The sequence below is a fragment of the Microtus pennsylvanicus genome, chromosome 3 (genome assembly GCF_037038515.1).
Source record: "Microtus pennsylvanicus isolate mMicPen1 chromosome 3, mMicPen1.hap1, whole genome shotgun sequence".
Lineage (NCBI taxonomy): Eukaryota > Metazoa > Chordata > Mammalia > Rodentia > Cricetidae > Microtus > Microtus pennsylvanicus.
Genome location: NC_134581.1, coordinates 55733589 through 55750180, shown reverse-complemented (window position 1 = coordinate 55750180; position 16592 = coordinate 55733589). Strand labels below are relative to the sequence as shown.

At 37.1% G+C, this 16592-nt stretch overlaps 1 protein-coding gene across 4 annotated transcripts in view; it reads left to right on the top strand.

The window, feature by feature from the left end:
- The window catches only part of Dennd4a (DENN domain containing 4A), a 105368-nt gene that overhangs the window by 58101 nt on the left and 30675 nt on the right, over nt 1-16592 (top strand). For 3 of the 4 annotated variants that reach the window (XM_075965509.1, XM_075965506.1, XM_075965507.1), the window contains exons 14-21: nt 616-716; nt 4390-4608; nt 5431-5576; nt 13531-13664; nt 14606-14741; nt 15011-15217; nt 15306-15434; nt 15679-15820. In XM_075965509.1, coding sequence (XP_075821624.1) covers nt 616-716; nt 4390-4608; nt 5431-5576; nt 13531-13664; nt 14606-14741; nt 15011-15217; nt 15306-15434; nt 15679-15820 — 1214 coding nt within the window. The remainder of the gene's footprint in view (nt 1-615; nt 717-4389; nt 4609-5430; nt 5577-13530; nt 13665-14605; nt 14742-15010; nt 15218-15305; nt 15435-15678; nt 15821-16592) is intronic. The other variant, XM_075965508.1, reaches the window with a different exon arrangement.

Below are 16592 nucleotides of genomic sequence, written 5' to 3'. Positions count from 1 at the left end.
GAAGACTGTAGGCTCCTCCTACAGAGACATTAGTTTATAGCAGATAATCTCTTTTAAAGTTATAAAATGGTTTGTAATATTTTGCTCAGGGATTTTAATGTTTTAGAATATTTCTCTTCTGAAAACAAAACCCAAAATAATTTTTATTTATACTTTTGGAAACTAAGAAACTGAGCATATAACATCATATTTTAATAAGGTCTGTATTGTAGGTTCATTGGAGTTTTCGGTAATATGTTTTCTTCTATTAAAAACTGTTACAGTTAGATTTTCCTGCTGTTTGGGTGTCTAAGCCCTCAGACATAAAAGAGTCTGGATCACCTTGGAATGCTTCTGTGATGATCACAATCCCCACAAAATGCAATAGATGCTGTACTGACATAACTGTAAATTCTGAAGTATATTAATTAGAGGATGCCACCTTCATGTAAATTAATTTTATATAGTCACTATCCCAGTCTGCCTCTGTCAGATTTCTCCATTAGCCTGAGTATTCTGAATGTGTTCCAGTTTTGTTGTTCATTGGCTGTTTTTCCATCATGTATAAGTATGGCAGGAATACACCCCTCCTAAGGTCCATGTAACAAATGTATTGGTGTTGTCATTTAATCTCAGAACTGGTGACAAAAAGAGTGTGGCCTGGAAGATTCTTCCAAAGAAGCCATGTAAAAACCTGATGAATACACTGAATAATTTGCACCAGCAATTGGCAAAATGTAAGTGGATAATCTAATTAAGGGATGTAACTTAATCTGAGAAAATGACCGACTGCCTGAATGACTTTTCTCTTTTAGCTGAGGAAATATAGGGAATGTTTGCATGTCATCCTTGTTCAGGGCCCATCTGCTCTGAATAAATTCCAGTTCTTATGACTATACTGTTAAAGTAAGTAATACTCTAGCTGATACTCATTTTTATTTTAAAGAAAGTTGTAGCTGGATATTATTCACACGTGTAATCACAGCACTTGGGAAACTGAGGCAGGATAATTATCAAAAATTCAAGGCCAGCCTGAGCTACATAATAAGTTCCAGGTCAGCCAAGCTACTGGATAAGACACTATCTTTAAAAAAAAAAAAAAGCTATTTTAGTCTGACATGTTAACAGAAGCCTGTAACCTAGCAACACTCTGGACACAAATGCAACAAGATTACTGCAAGGTCAAGGCTAGCCTTTATATACAAGTTCCAAGCCTGTCAGGACTACACAGAAAGGCCCTGAGTCTAAAAAGTTAAGGAAAATTGTTGGCTGAGATTTCTGTCCTGCCCAGTTCCCACAGTCGTTAAGTCCCAAAGAAATCACACAGAGGTCTACATCAATTATAAACTGATTGGCCTTAGTAGGCCAGGCTTCTTATTAACTCTTACAACTTATATTAACCCATAATTCTTGTCTGTGTTAGCCATGTGGCTTCGTATCTTTTTCAGCAAGGCAGCCACACCTTGCTTGCTCTGTGTCTGGCTTCCTTTTTGGCTGAGTGACAATTGCAGACTGACACTTCCCTCTTCCCAGAATTCTCGCTGCCTCACCTCTACTTCCTACCTGGTCACCTCGCCTATACTTCCTGCCTAGCTACTGGCCAATCCGCATTTATTTAAAATACAATTGACAGGGTACAGACCATTGTCCCACAGCAGAAAATGTTGATAGCCAGGACTGGTGGCACATACCTTTAATCCTTGCAGGCAGAGGCAGGCAGTTCCAGACCAGCCAGGTCTACACCGTGAGTTACAACCAGAGCTACATAGTAAGACCCTCTGAAAGAAAGGAAGGAAGGAAGGAAGGAAGGAAGGAAGGAAGGAAGGAAGGAAGGAAGGAAGGAAGGAAGGAAAGTGTTTACAGTCTTTAAAGCAAATAAACACTGAAACAAAATTTGTTAGAAGCCAAATGAGTGATTTATAAGTAAGCATTTTACAACTTTTAGGTTTTTATAAGGCCATTTTAGGATAATAAAATTCAAAAGGGCATTAAAGTGGTTATTTTCTTGAATTTTGCCATTACTGAATAAATAAGGATTGCCACTAGTATATTTTCTTCTTATATAAAGCAGAAAGCTCTAGAAATCTAAGGTAAATGATTTAAAGTGCATTAGAAAATGCTAATGTCAGTGAAGTAAATCAGATCTTGACCTCTTCACCTAAAGTCTGTCTTGAAACAATCTGCTGTTTGCAAAAACAAAGAAATTAACCAAAATGAAAAATAATTTTAGGATATGAAATGTTTTAAGGGGAAAACTTATGTAAGAACATATCTTGACAATGATCCAGAATTACTGATAATAATTAAGATTTATTTCTTGAATTCTCTCAGTCTTGTAACAATGGTTTATTCAGTGTCTGTGGTTTAATACTTATTTTGTGAAATATGGCCAGTGGTGATGTGGCAACATATATGGGTCTCATGTATTTTGTGTTTATGTATAGTGCATGTAGATGGTGTGTATGTATATGCAGTTGCACACATGCTCTGGCCATGGATGTGGAGGTTAAAGGGCAACTCTTAGGAATTAGTCCTTGTTTTCTGCTCTGTTTGAGTCAGGTTCTCTATTCTTGTTGGCCACTGCCCTGTATACTCCACATTCTCCTATTTTTGCCTCCTGTGGTAGGAGCACTGGGATCACTGATGCCGGTACTACATCTGGCTTTTTATGTGTGTTCTAGAAATCCAAACTCGGGTTGTCACGTTTATATTCCAAGGGCTTTCACCCCCTGAGCCTCCTCCCCAGTCCTGTGAACTACTCCTAAAGCTTAAAGCTATAGGTGCTTAAATGATACTGATCGTTTAGATGATTCTTTATATCTTAAAAATTCTGAGGCCAGCCTGGTCTACCAAGGGAGTTCCAGGACAGGCTCCAAAGCTACAGAGAAACCCTGTCTCGAAAAAAAAAAAAAAAAGTCTCTAAATTTTGAACCAGTTAGGAACTTTTGTCTTGACCATTGAGAGTAGGAGCGCCATCACATTAGATGGGATGCATTTCTTACCAATGCATTCTTCCACATCACTACAGCACAGCTATGGAACTCAGGAAGGTACCATCGAGCACCCTAATCTCCAGACCACGGTCAAGTTTTGCCATTTTTTGTTCTGTTTTGTTGTTGCTTTGATGTGTATATAAATGCAGTTGCATGGTGTGTACATATGGAGGTCTTCCTCTATCATTCTCCACCTTTTTGAGATAAGTTATCTCGTGAACATGGAATTTGCCATTTTGACTAACCTGGCTAGCCATTGAAACCCTGAGGTCTCCAGATGTCTTTTCCTTTTCCTCCAGCACTGAGGTTACAGATGCATGCCACTGTGCTGCCTTTTATGTGAGTAGGGATCCAAAAACGGGTCCTCATGTGTCTACAATAAACACTCACCCACCAAGCCTTCTTCAGCCCAAGTTTTGCCTGTTTTGTAAATAATTTTTTTTTATAGCAAGAGGATCCAGTTTGAAATCAGAGGCAGGTAGTTTCAAGTCTATTCTATCTCCTCTTTTCTAAAATGATTCTTCAGTTCTATTATCTTCATAATACTGCTCTTGCAGAGGGCCCAGTTTGATTCCCAACACCCATGTGAAGGTTCATGCCATCTGTAATCCCAGTTCTGGGAGATCCAACAGACCCAGCGCACATATATCTGTGCAGGCAAAAATACACAAAGTAAAGTAAATAAATCTTTTTTTTTTCAAAAAAATGGTTCTTACATTGTCTAATGGTCCCTAATTTTACTTTTGTCCAGGAATCCTCATGTAAAATCAGGCCATGCATCATTGGCATGAGTGCCTCAGACCTGGTAATGCCCTCCTCCACTATTTCTCCTCAGTGTTTTCTCTCGGTTTCTCCTGTTCTTGAGAGAAGCTCTGATGCCTACTAAGCTTCTCACTTGACTGTAGTCAGAAGAAAGAGAAGAGATTCAAACAGGCTTCTCAGGCATAAACTTACTCCTTACCACCAACTGGCTTTACCATTGAGTTGTCTAGGAAGAAGCTTTTTGTTTTTTTAAATCCGTCTTCTTTCTTTTTTTAATACTGTTGGCACTTATATTTTATGAAGAAAGAGGTGGAAAGACTGTGTGTTATATGTATCCAGTGTTGTGGTTGTTAAGAACTTTCTTTACTTGTGTGCATATGCATACATACACACACATACATATGTAGTTAGAGCACAAACTTTTTCTGATAATAGATTTAAAGGGATAATTTTATGTGTAATTTGGATTAAAAAATATGCTCAAGAGAACCTAAAAGTGATAGAGAAGGTTTTCTTGAGGCATGCATACTACGAAGTGGTATAAATAAAGAGTTACGGTTATATGAGCACTTTTGAAAAAGTAAATTTGCATTAAAATCAGTGTGAGCCTTATTTTTCATAGACTTCAAAATTCAAGCTATGTATTTCTTCACAGTGCAGCAAAGGCCAAGAGATGATGGACTAATGGACTTAGCAATGAATGATTACGATTTTAATTCTGGGAAAAGGCTGCATATGATAGATTTGGAAATCCAGGAGGCATTCTTGTTTTTCATGGCCTCTATTTTAAAAGGTTATAGATCATACTTAAGGCCAATAACACAAGCTCCATCTGAGACAGCGACAGATGCAGCCTCTCTTTTTGCTCTTCAAGGTGAGTGGTGATACAATTTTATAGCTTTCATGTTGTTAAGCTTAAACCTGTGACAAATCACTTGTTTTCTGAATAAGTAGTTCATATTTAACAAAGCACACATCCACTCTTTGGAGTGGGTGAGGACCAGCTCTGGTGATCCATTTCTATAGGGCAAATTCTTTGTCTGGCTCATTACCTGGAATCCTAGTAAAAAGATACAGAGGGAACTGTCTGAAAGCTACAGAACCTCCTGAGAGTATTTCATCCCACTTCATTGTGTCACTTTCACGTTGAGGTACTGACGGTTTCAGTTTGGGGGGCTGCCAGGCAGTGCTGAGGATCTGATTACCTCCAGTCCTGAGCAGTCTCATTTGCTTTATTTCAGTCTACTTTATAACTATCATTTTCTGTCTGTACTGCAAAAGGGAAAATAAGGAAGTCGGATTTCTTGCTATATGTTTACTTTCTCTTGTAGTATTTAATATTTTAAAGAGAAATTCATCTAGTAAGTATGTACTCAGTGCCATGAAGTTTTGAGCATTTGGTATATATTAGAAGCAAAGGAGATACAGCCGTGAAAAAAGGAGACATGGTCACTTCTTTCATAGAGCTTATACTAAAACAGATGAGCAATTAGAAAGCAATAGAGTAAACAAATTTAGTTAAACTTTAAACTGTATATATACAGAGACAGAGAGAGAGGGAGGGAAGGATGGAAGGAGAGAGAGAGAGAAGGAGGGAATGGGCAGAGAAAGCATATAGATGACATTGTTGATCAAGTTTCTGATAGCAGAAAATTTTTCTGGCTCTATTCTCACATTATCTATTTATATTGAATAGCCTTCTTAAGAAGCCGGGACCGATCACATCAAAAATTCTATAACATGATGACCAAAACACAAATGTTTATTCGCTTCATTGAGGAATGTTCTTTTGTCAGCGATAAAGATGCAAGCCTGGCTTTTTTTGATGATTGTGTAGATAAAGTAAGTAGTCTACTGTAGTTTACAGCTTATTTTGTATGACTGCTATAAATGTTATGTTATTGTTTCTATTTGTAGTTTGTAACAAAATCTAAAATAATTTTATTTTCATAATTGACCACTTACAATAAGAGTTTGGACAGCCTGCTAGATTACAGCACATGCTTTTATTATCTTTATTTTATTTATTATTATTAATAGTGGTAGTAGCTGTGTATGTGTGCACTCAAGTGTATGCATGCACACACATGTATAGAGTACAGAAAACAACTTTCAAGAGTCAATTCTCTTTTTCTATCATGGGTTCCAGAGATGGAATCAGGTTTTTGAGCTTGTGTGGTAATCACTTTTATCTGCTAAGCCATCTCTCTTAAAATATGCTTTATTAAGATTTCTTTTTTTAATTACTGATTGTGCATGTATGTGAGGGAGGTTGTATACATAAGTGCAGTGCCTGGAGAGGCCAGAAGAGGGCAATGGATCTGTGCGTGTATGTGAGGGAGGTTGTATACATAAGTGCAGTGCCTGGAGAGGCCAGAAGAGGGCAATGGATTCCCTGGAATTGGAATTATAGACAGTTGTTTGCTGCCTCACCTAGATGCTGGGAATCAAATTCAAATCCTCTGCAAAAGCAGTAAGTACCTTTAACCACTGAGCCATCTCTCCAGCCCCAAGAGCATACTTCTTAAAGGGATTTTGTAGGAATTTTATTTTTAACAAGGTTAAGGTTAGGTTCCTAACTCTGTCTTTGCACTTACAGACTAGGACATTTTTCCAAGCCCATGAACCTCCAACATACTGAGATATCACATGCTAAGAGTAGAGGGCATTGCATAATAGATGTCCTGTAACTGTTTTTACATCAAGAGTGAATTGATACTTTATGTTAATTCTATTTTGAATTCATACATGAAAGCTATCCATTTTCTGCTCTGTCCTTGTAATATTAGGTGAGATGGAGCTGGGTTCATGCTGGAAACAAAGGAAGCAGGAGAACAGTGCCCCTAATACAGTGTCTAATCTTAAGTAGGGTAGAATAGTCAAGTTGCCTAGCATAGGCACCTGAGTCCCAGCCATGAGCAAAGAGCTTGACATGGGACTCAGAACAAAGAGAAAAGAACATCCTTCCTGGGGCAGTCAGCTTAGGGTATCAACTTAACCAGGATAAGAAGAGTATGGTGGTGATGGTGGTATGAATTTCAGGAGCCTGTATAGGGTCAACAAAATGGGGGTTGGGTATAGCATGGAATAGTAGACTTTGACTTGGATGAAGGAGATGCTGGCATGGTAAGCATGAAATCCAGTATGTACAGGTTTGTCAGGTTAGGGTGAGGAAGTCATCTACGTGGGAGCAGAGCAATGAAGAGGGGGAAAATAATACATAAAGGTAGGAAGAATGTTCAAGTAAGTAAATGTGTTCAGAAGATAAAGATTCTCATGGCCGGGAAATTTACACATACAAACTTAGAGAGAAGCAAAACAAACCCTGAATTTAGAAATACACTATTGATTTTTCAATGAGAGACAAAGATACAAATAATTATAGGCAAAGTGCATGTATCTGTGTGCATATACATATATTCTGTAGCTGGGTATATGAGAGAACCTGAGAACAGCCACACTTTAATAACAGTGTAGTATAATATGCATAGACATTGTCTTTTAGATATCAAAAGCCATCAGGACTCTTTGGAGAAATGATTAGTTACATATTTAAGGCAAAGAAAAGTCCAAGATAAACTCTAAGGTGTCCTGTAATAGGGAGTAAGAAATTACCCCAAGAATGATAAAGACATATAAGACATGCACAAAACCCAATTGAAGGGGATACCACTGTCAAATTTGAGTCAATTCAAGCATTAAATGTTAGTAACAAATAATTAACCTGTTGAATAAATAGGAAATTATAAATCTACACAAACAACATTGATAATTCAAAGTCTCATAAGAAGCAAGATCTAAACATAGTTCACTATACCTCCCTACAAAGGAAGTATGAATTGAACTGTATAGTGGAAAAGCCTGGTAGACACCACATTAAAATTTAGTGATCAAAGTGGACATCATCAATAATAGAACACAATATCATGTACTCCTAAGAGATAATATTTTTGTTTCTTTTCCTGCTATTAGGATACTTTGACAAAAGCTACTTAAGGGATAATGGGGTTATTTTAGCTCACATTGTCATGTCAAGGAAGTTAAAGCATCAGGTGCTTGAGACAGTGCTCCATAGTCAGAAGACAAGAGCAATGAATGTATGCGTGTGGTTCTCAGCTTGCTTTCTCTTCTGCAGTCCAGCATCCTTAGTTAACTGAGATAACTACCCACAGACATAACTAGAGGCCCATCTTTCAGATGATTCTAGATTCTGTTAAGTTGAAAGTTGACACTAACCATCACAATTCCATCTGCTGTCGATTTGTGAGCCACCCACTGGGGTCCTGGGAATTGAACTCCTGTCCTCTGCAAAAGCAGGAAGTGCAGTTAACTGATGAGCCATCTCTCTCCAGCCTCATTTTTCAGTATTTATTTTAAGCATATCTTATAAAAAAGTATTGACAGAAATAGGATGGCATGGCTGTAAGTTTTTCTCTAGACCCCTTTTTACAGAAGTAATTGTGTGCACATTAAGGGAGAGGGATTTCCCATATGGTACCAGGTCTCCACTGGTCATATGTGTGTACTTCCTTTATGAACAATGGCATGCATCTGTATATTCCCGTGCCAAGCTAACTGAACCATATGGGACCAAGTTAGTGGCCAGGGCTTAGCTAATAACATGCAATAGTGAATAAGCTCATTAATCCACTTGGGGACTCTGAACTACTTTGCAAAACTCCAGTTAACAATCTAAAAGGGAGAACTTTTATTTTTTGAAAAAGAATTGTTTTCTTTTTGACCCATTCACTGTATTTTATTCACAAGTCTGTGTTTTAGTTAAATTTACACTGAAATGTCACATGGTCTATGGTTACTTACTAATATTGTAAGCTGTACAAGACTTGTAATTTTACTCCCTTTCTTAGGACATCTTATTCTAAGGAGATATCTCAGTACTGGTAGTTAAAACTTTAGATTTTCTAGGGTTTTCTGTAGGTCACTTAAGATTTATGTGATCTGAGTCACTGTGATGGGTTATTTGAACAATTTCATTTGAAATATAAGTTCTAAAGTGCTGAAGAGATGGTTCAGCAATTAAGAGCACTTGCTTCTCTTACAGAGGACCTGAGTTTACATTTCCACATGCTTTTTTGTTAACCTATTTTAAAAGTCTCAATTGTAGGAAAGATTTCTTATGTACATACATTAAACTAATATACTTAAAGATTTTTCTGACTAAGGAAGAAATCAAAGCTGAAAACTGTAATTGGTTTTTCAAGTTTTCATTTACAGTGTTTTCTGAGCATACCAACATCTTGTGGAAGAATTATTAAAGAGACTGTGAAAATTCCTTAATTTTATCCTGCCATGGGGTGTTGGATTTTTTTTCTCTCAATTGAGGCAGATATCACTGTACTTTCCAAAGACAAAGAGAGATGTCCAGCTGAAGAATGTAGGATTTATGGCATTGCTATATTTACAATACAATGCAATTTTAAATGTATAAAGGAAATTTTTGCACATTCAATGTCTTACCAAGGTATTGAATCTATAGGTCCAAGTTTTAAACTGTATTTGATTTTGTAATGCTAAGAAATACAGAAACAAATTATTTTACTTTCCTTGAAGTGAACAATTACTTCACTTTTGTCTTCTGTCTGTTACTAATTTATCTAGAAACTTACAAAGAATGAAACACTGTTTCAGTACATCAAGTTATGCATTTAAGTGTTAAAAATTCTTCCTGGAACATTCCATTTTAATTGTTTTAATATGACCTGACTGTCTTCTAGTCTGTCATCTATAATTTTCCCCCTCCAGCACCTTGGTATTGTGTTAACATCTCACTAGAGTTGTATGCCCTGCTTTCAACTCCTGCATAGTAACTACTGCCTTGGTATATTTCCTTGTCTGGTGACACCTGTCTGAAAATACCTTCTCCTCTACTACTTGATGGCTAACTTGGTTGAATCAGTATTTTAAATTCATTCATTGCTGCATTGTCTTTTACTGCCCTGTGAGATATTGGCAAGAAGTCTAATACTGTCTTGTTTTCTAGATCTTTGTGTCTGATCTCTCTTTCTCTATCAGGGTGCCTTTAAGTTCCATGATATCTTGGAATTTTAGGGAATGTTGGAATAAGACATTTCTTTATTCAGTGAATTGGATGGGTGTAGATACTTTTAACTTAGGAATTCACCTCCTTCACTTCTAGAATTTTTTCTTTACTTCCATCCTGCCCCATTCATATTCTCTCTCTCTCTCTCTCTCTCTCTCTCTCTCTCTCTCTCTCTCTCTCTCTCTCTCTCTGGAACTATCTAGCCCAATCTTCTTTTTTTTTCTCAACTTAATATATTTATTGATTATTTGGGAATTTCACATAATGCATCCTAATCCCACCTATACTCCATCCTTGTAACCCCCCCCCTAAAAAAAAGAAAAAATATATACCAAGTTCAGTTTGGTCACAACTACACAGTGACCATCCCCTTAACAGAAAGCTGAGTCCTTCCCATCCCATCCCTTGATGCTCTTAATTTTTCCCTTTTCATCTCACTTTCTTTCTACTTTAAGAAAAAGAGAGATTATGGTATAATTATATCATTTCCCCTTCCCATTCCTCCTAACTCTCCCGTGTATATCCCCTGCTTTCTTTCAAATTCGTGTCCCCTTTTCTTTAGTGGTGCTGGCAGTGGTGTTTGTGTATTCCTAAATACCTAGTTACAGCCTGCTCAGTCCATATAATATCAGTTGTATATGCGTGCTTTCAGGGCTGTCTATTTGGTACTGGATAACTAATCAGTGCTCTTCCCTAGGTAAGACTATTTCTCCTGCTCTCAACTTTCCCTTCATTGCCTGTAGTTCTTTGTCTAGGGTTGGGATCTTATGACCTTCCCGCTTCCACTTTCTCATGTCAAAAACACCAATTTTGCTGTTGCCCTTTTTCTGGTCATGTTTAGGAAGCCATGTTGGTGAGATTTCATTCATGGGTAATAGCTTCTGACATTTCTAGGAGACATAGTCTCACAACAAGCTCTCTGTTCCTCTGGCCTGTACAGTTTTCCCACCAACTCTTCCATGATGATCTCTGAGCCTTAGGTGTAGAAGCTGCACTGTAGATGTATCAGTGAGCTTCACAACTTGGCATTTTGATCAGTTGTGGTTTTCTGTAATGGTCTCCATCTATTACAAAGAGAGGTTTCCGTTATGGGGGTAGAAACTTTACTTATCTGTGAGTGTGAGGACTAATATTTAGAAGGTAGTTAGGGATTATGCTGGATAATAATGTGGAGGTTGCAGGTTCTCTTTCTAGGTCCATGACTTCACCAGCTCTGTATAGCTGACTAGGTTTCCAGTACTAGGCACAATTTCCCTGTTTGCGGGTCTTAACTACAATTAGAAAGCTGTTGGTTACTGCTAAAATACACTTGCAACTATTGCACCCTTTGTGTGTAGGAATCACAGCTGCGTGACTCCACATCTGTCTTTTACTTAGCTGCTGGAAATCTGAACTCAGTTCTTCATGTTTGTGTGACAGGCAGTTTACCCACTGAGCTCTCTCCCTAGCTCACATACAGCACTTTTTAGGACTGACAGCTGAAGTGTTGTAGAACTCAACAGTTTGTATTTAGACATTCCCCTGCTTCCTTTCTCTAGTGCCAGATCAGTGTTTGAACCCCAGCTCTGCTATTGTCTCCCTCCAATTAATTTTGTCTTGATTTTTTTTGCTTTAACCGCCTTATTGTCATTCTGATAGGATTTTTAAGAATCTTTGGAGGTATTATATTTGTTTTATTCAGGCAGAAAGCCATGTAATTGTTATTTTCATTATCAGTAACTGTACTTCATCCAGTGAATTTACTCTCCTCGATCTGCCTGTTGTTTGACGTGTGCATTACTTCTAGTGACTTCCTGTTGTAAACATACAAAAACATCCTTAGTATTGGTGTTTTTTTAACATATTGATTTTTTTCTAAAATAAGAATACAGTAGAAATGCTTGAACAGATCTTCTTTTTAAAAATTAATATACCAGGCTGGCTTTGTAACTTAGTTGTAGATTGTGTGTTTACTATAGTAAGACTCTGGCTCAGTCCTCAGCACCTCTAAAACAAGCAAACCAATGTTGAGTGCTAGTATTCATCTAGCTTTTTATATTTATTGTATCCATGCTGGTGTCAGCATAGAAGCCTCCTCTCCAAGCTACAGAAAGAAGTTCAAAGACAATTTTATTAGATCTTAGGAGAAAAAAAAAATAAGAGCAAGCAATCTGTAAATCTTGGCCGCTGTTGAGGCACATGGAAAAGAGAGAAAGCCATGCCTTGTGAGCTGGGATCTGGGAAAGGGGTGTGTTCAGTGGTAGAGGTTTGCAAGCAGCTGAATGGCAAAGAGGAGACGGAACTTCCGGAGAGTAAAAAAGACTAGATTGTCAGGTGTTGTGTTAGGCTACTTTCCTGTCACCCAGCCGCCCGCATGGCTAGCTTTACCCAAAATAATTACATGAAACTTTATTCTTTTAAACACTGCCTGGCCCATTAGTTTCAGCCTCTTAACCCATTTCTAATAATCTATGTAGCACCACGAGGTGTGCTTACCAGGAAAGATAACCTGCGTCTGTCTGGAGTGGGAGAACCATGGTGACTGCCTGACTCAGCTTCTTTCTCCCAGCATTCTGTTCTGTTTACTCCACCCACCTAAGGGTTGGCCTATCAAATGGGCCTAGGCAGTTTCTTTATTAATGAACCAATGAAAGCAACAGATTAGAAAGAAATCACTCCCTCATCAGTCAGGGAAAGCATGCCTAAGATTTTGGTATCCAAAAGAAAATGATAGAAAAATTAAAGTTCTATTTTCTGAGTTAGAACTCAGAAAGCAGGCAGACTCAGCAGTGCTTCCATATGGAAAGCCCCATCCACAGTAGCCTAAAAGTCTTTGACAAGCTCAAGCCCTTTTTATACCAACAGATTTTTAAGTATCCTCCAACAAGATGGAAATAAGTGGTTGCTTTAACAATAATTACTTTGAATTTTTCAAATACTAAATAACACATAGCACTAATGTTCATTATTTTAATTGGAAAATAAACAATATAGAAAATAATATAAATTAATTGCTTTAGTGGTACTATCAGTCACATTTAACATTTTGATAATTGTGGGTTTTGGTTTACAAAAGAATATATAACAAACATAATCACCCTCCTTTAAAAAAAAATAGAACTAGAGAACTGGTCATGGTGACATAAACCTTTAATCCCAGGTCATTTGAGGCAGAGACAGGCAAATCTTGTGAGTTCCAGGCCAACCAGGGCTACATAGTGAGACTATGTCTCAAAGTAAGTAAATAATAAAATTAAGACATAGACACACACAAAATTAAAAATAGTACTATCAAGATGACTGAGCAGGTTAAGGCACTGTTTTGTTTTTAGAGATACCTGATATCCTGGCACTCTCTTTGTAGACCAGGTTGACCTCGAACTCAGAGATCCACCTGCCCCTATCCCTGAGTGCTGAGATTCAAGGTATGCATCACCACACCCGGCTCTAAGGCACTTTTTAAAAATAGTTATTTAGGAGCTGGAGAGATGGCTCAGAGGCTAAGAGAATTGACTGCTATTCCGGAGGTCCTGAGTTCAATTCCTAACAACCACATGATGGCTCACACCCATTTATGGTGAGATCTGGTGCCCAGAACACTATATACATAATAAATAAATAAATAAATTAAAAAACAAAAAAAAATAGTTATTTAGTAGGCATTGATGGAAATGATGCATCTAATTAATTGTTCCCCTATGGATGAATTCTTGCCTTATCAATGTGGCCTTTAAATATATTTTTAAATTCCTTCAGGTGGATATGGACAAGAGTGGTGAAGTTCGGCTTATAGAACTAGACTCGTCTTTCAAAAGTGAACATACTGTCTTTGTGACACCACCCGAGATCCCCCATCTACCCAATGGTGAAGAGCCCCCATTACAGTACAGGTATTCAATAACACAGTGTATGAGAATGACAGAGGAGCAGTCCATCGACTGTGACATAGCATTCTAAGGACTGTGGTATTTTCAAAAATACAAACTTAACAGATGGGCAAGTCCATCCCCCATCCGTTATTAAGTTTTGCAGCACAGACAGAAAAAATAAAATTTTTTATAAGCTTGGATAGTATTTAAGTATCCCTATCAATATTGCTTAAATTAGTAGATCAGACAGTACTCACATGTAGCACTTTTATTATTTTTTATTTTTACTTTGTACTAAAACCAATTTTCTCATTCCTACCCCTTCTTTATCGCCACATACACATTGGTTAATATAACTGATGTACAAGGATTATAAATTATTAAGATAATAATTATTAAAATTATAAATGTAATTCGCATCCATTATTTGTTCCCTTAGTTTGTATGATACAAATTTTAAACTATTCATTTTTTGATGAATTTTTATTTTAAGACATGAAATTTCTTAATTGACATTAAGAATTAAATTGTTAATTTAATTAACATGAAATTGTTGACATTTACCATTGTTAATTTAGAAATTTTGTAAGAGACTGCTGAGAGGTTGATATAGACTTAAGTGATGCGTTATCTCTCCATTCAAGTCTAGTGGGGAAGAAAGAAAAGTCATGAGCACAGCAAAACAAGAGCTGTGAGGGAGGTAGATTTGTTATTTTAAGTGCTATATACATTTATTTTTTACCTAAAATTGTATTTCCTTTTATATTTTAATTTTGGCTTCAACAAATAATTCTGTGTTTATAAAAATAATATTAATAAAAATAGCAGAATTATCTGTTGAATCTATCTTATCTGATAGAGAAATAGTTAAGTTCTAAGTTAATAAGTTATTTGGTCATAGCTCTTCTAGCTAGTAGCGATCTGTCTGTGGTTGAAAAGCAATTTCTTCTTCTCTGAAACAGCTATAATGGATTTCCAGTTCTCAGAAACAATTTATTTGAGAAGCCTGAAGGATTTCTACAAGCAAGAAAGAACAAGCTGCCTTCAAAACCCAGCAGTCCTAGTAGCCCTTCTCCCATGTTCAGAAGAACAAAGCAGGTGCTTAGAAACCGTGTTCCTCGTGTATTCAAGTAGACAGGGAGTAACCTGATGCTCATCCCAGACATAACCCTCAGCAGATGACAAGGCGCTTTATGCACTTAGAGTATAGTTCATAGTAATCTGACCTAAAACTTTATTTTTATATATGATACAAATTCAAGAGGAGACTTTAAAATATATTATTTATAGTCAAGTTTTACAAAGGCATGTGACTTTCTGTGATCACTATTCATTTAAATAAGGATGCTACTTGGATTTCTTTCTAGGAAATCAAATCAGCCCATAAGATTGCGAAGAGGTATTCTTCTATCCCTCAGATGTGGTCTAGGTGTCTGCTGCGTCACTGTTACGGATTGTGGTTTATTTGTCTCCCAGCTTATGTGAAGGTTTGTCATTCCAAAGTCAGGGCTCTGAAAACAGCGTATGATGTGCTTAAAAAAATGCAGCTGAAGAAGATGGATCCACCCGATGAGGTGATAACATGTGTTCCCAAATGTGTTGTTTTATTTTAGATGTCTGTGCATAAGAGTGTTTCTGTACATCTCTCAACTTGTGTTGCAGGTGTGCTACCGAATTCTCATGCAGCTCTGTGGACAGTATGACCAGCCCGTGCTTGCAGTTCGAGTGCTTTTTGAAATGCAGAAAGCTGGTATTGACCCCAATGCAATCACTTATGGGTATTACAATAAGGTAATTATTTTGATTTAGTGGGAAACAGTACTGTTTTTTCATTTCACAACATTAATTTAGTGCCAAAAATAATTAGGGGCTATTTGGTATTTGTTTTAGAATATTCAGAAGATATTTCATAAATTAAGACATTTTTGTTTCCTATCCTTTAAATCTACTTTTGTCTTCTTTAGCTTGACTCAGAAGCCAGTGAATGTTGAATTCTAAAAACTGTTTTACTAATTATATATTTTTAAATGAATAGGCTGTTTTGGAAAGTACATGGCCTTCAAGAAGTCGCAGTGGCTATTTTCTTTGGACAAAAGTAAGAAATGTTGTTTTAGGAGTCGCACAGTTCAAAAGAGCTTTGAAGAAACATCCACACTTACCACAGAGAGCTCTCTCAGGTAATTAAAGGGTGATAAAGTGTGCACAGGGTTTGCTTTCGGTCATAATTTATTATAACCTAATTGGTTATAGTTTATATTTTTAGAGAATTTTAAGTGCTTTAAAATGCTGATTATTTTCTGGGTTCTGCTGCCAGTTAGGAAACTTTATTAAAAGTACTGTTAATGCACAGAAGTGTTCTGGATCTGGGTTGTGTTAGAGCTGTGGTGTTTGCTAATGTGTAATGAGCTACACTGGAGGGGAGTCAAACCATTCCCGCTCCATGTAGAAACTTACCCACAGCCTTGTGTTCATTTCATGTAGTGTCTGTGATGTGCCTCTCACTTAATATGAGGTCAGCTGTGGAATTTTCCACTTGTGTTGCCATGTTGGTACATAAAAAGTTTTAGGTTTCAGGTTTTCAGGTTAAAGAAATCCTCCCTGTATTAGACAACTCTTCCCATTTTAGGAAACGCCAGATTCTTCTTTCTCCAGTTGTTAAATTGTCCAACTTTAGTGGTCATTAGAAGCTCACAGTAGATGCTCTGTTGTAGTTGTATTTTGCTGCATGTGGCACTTTTCATGTTGGCTCCATAGCAGATTATTATCCTTAACAACAAACTCTGAAGATTCACTTTGGTACCTCTTTGAGTAGTAAAATGCTATCGAACTGGGTTCTTAAGCAGATGACAAGTGACCTGATGCTGTTAGTTATGGTAGCATGGATAGTGGTAATGCAACACACATTGTGGAGCAGGCACCTTTCAATATGGGTTTAATCAAAGTATCCAA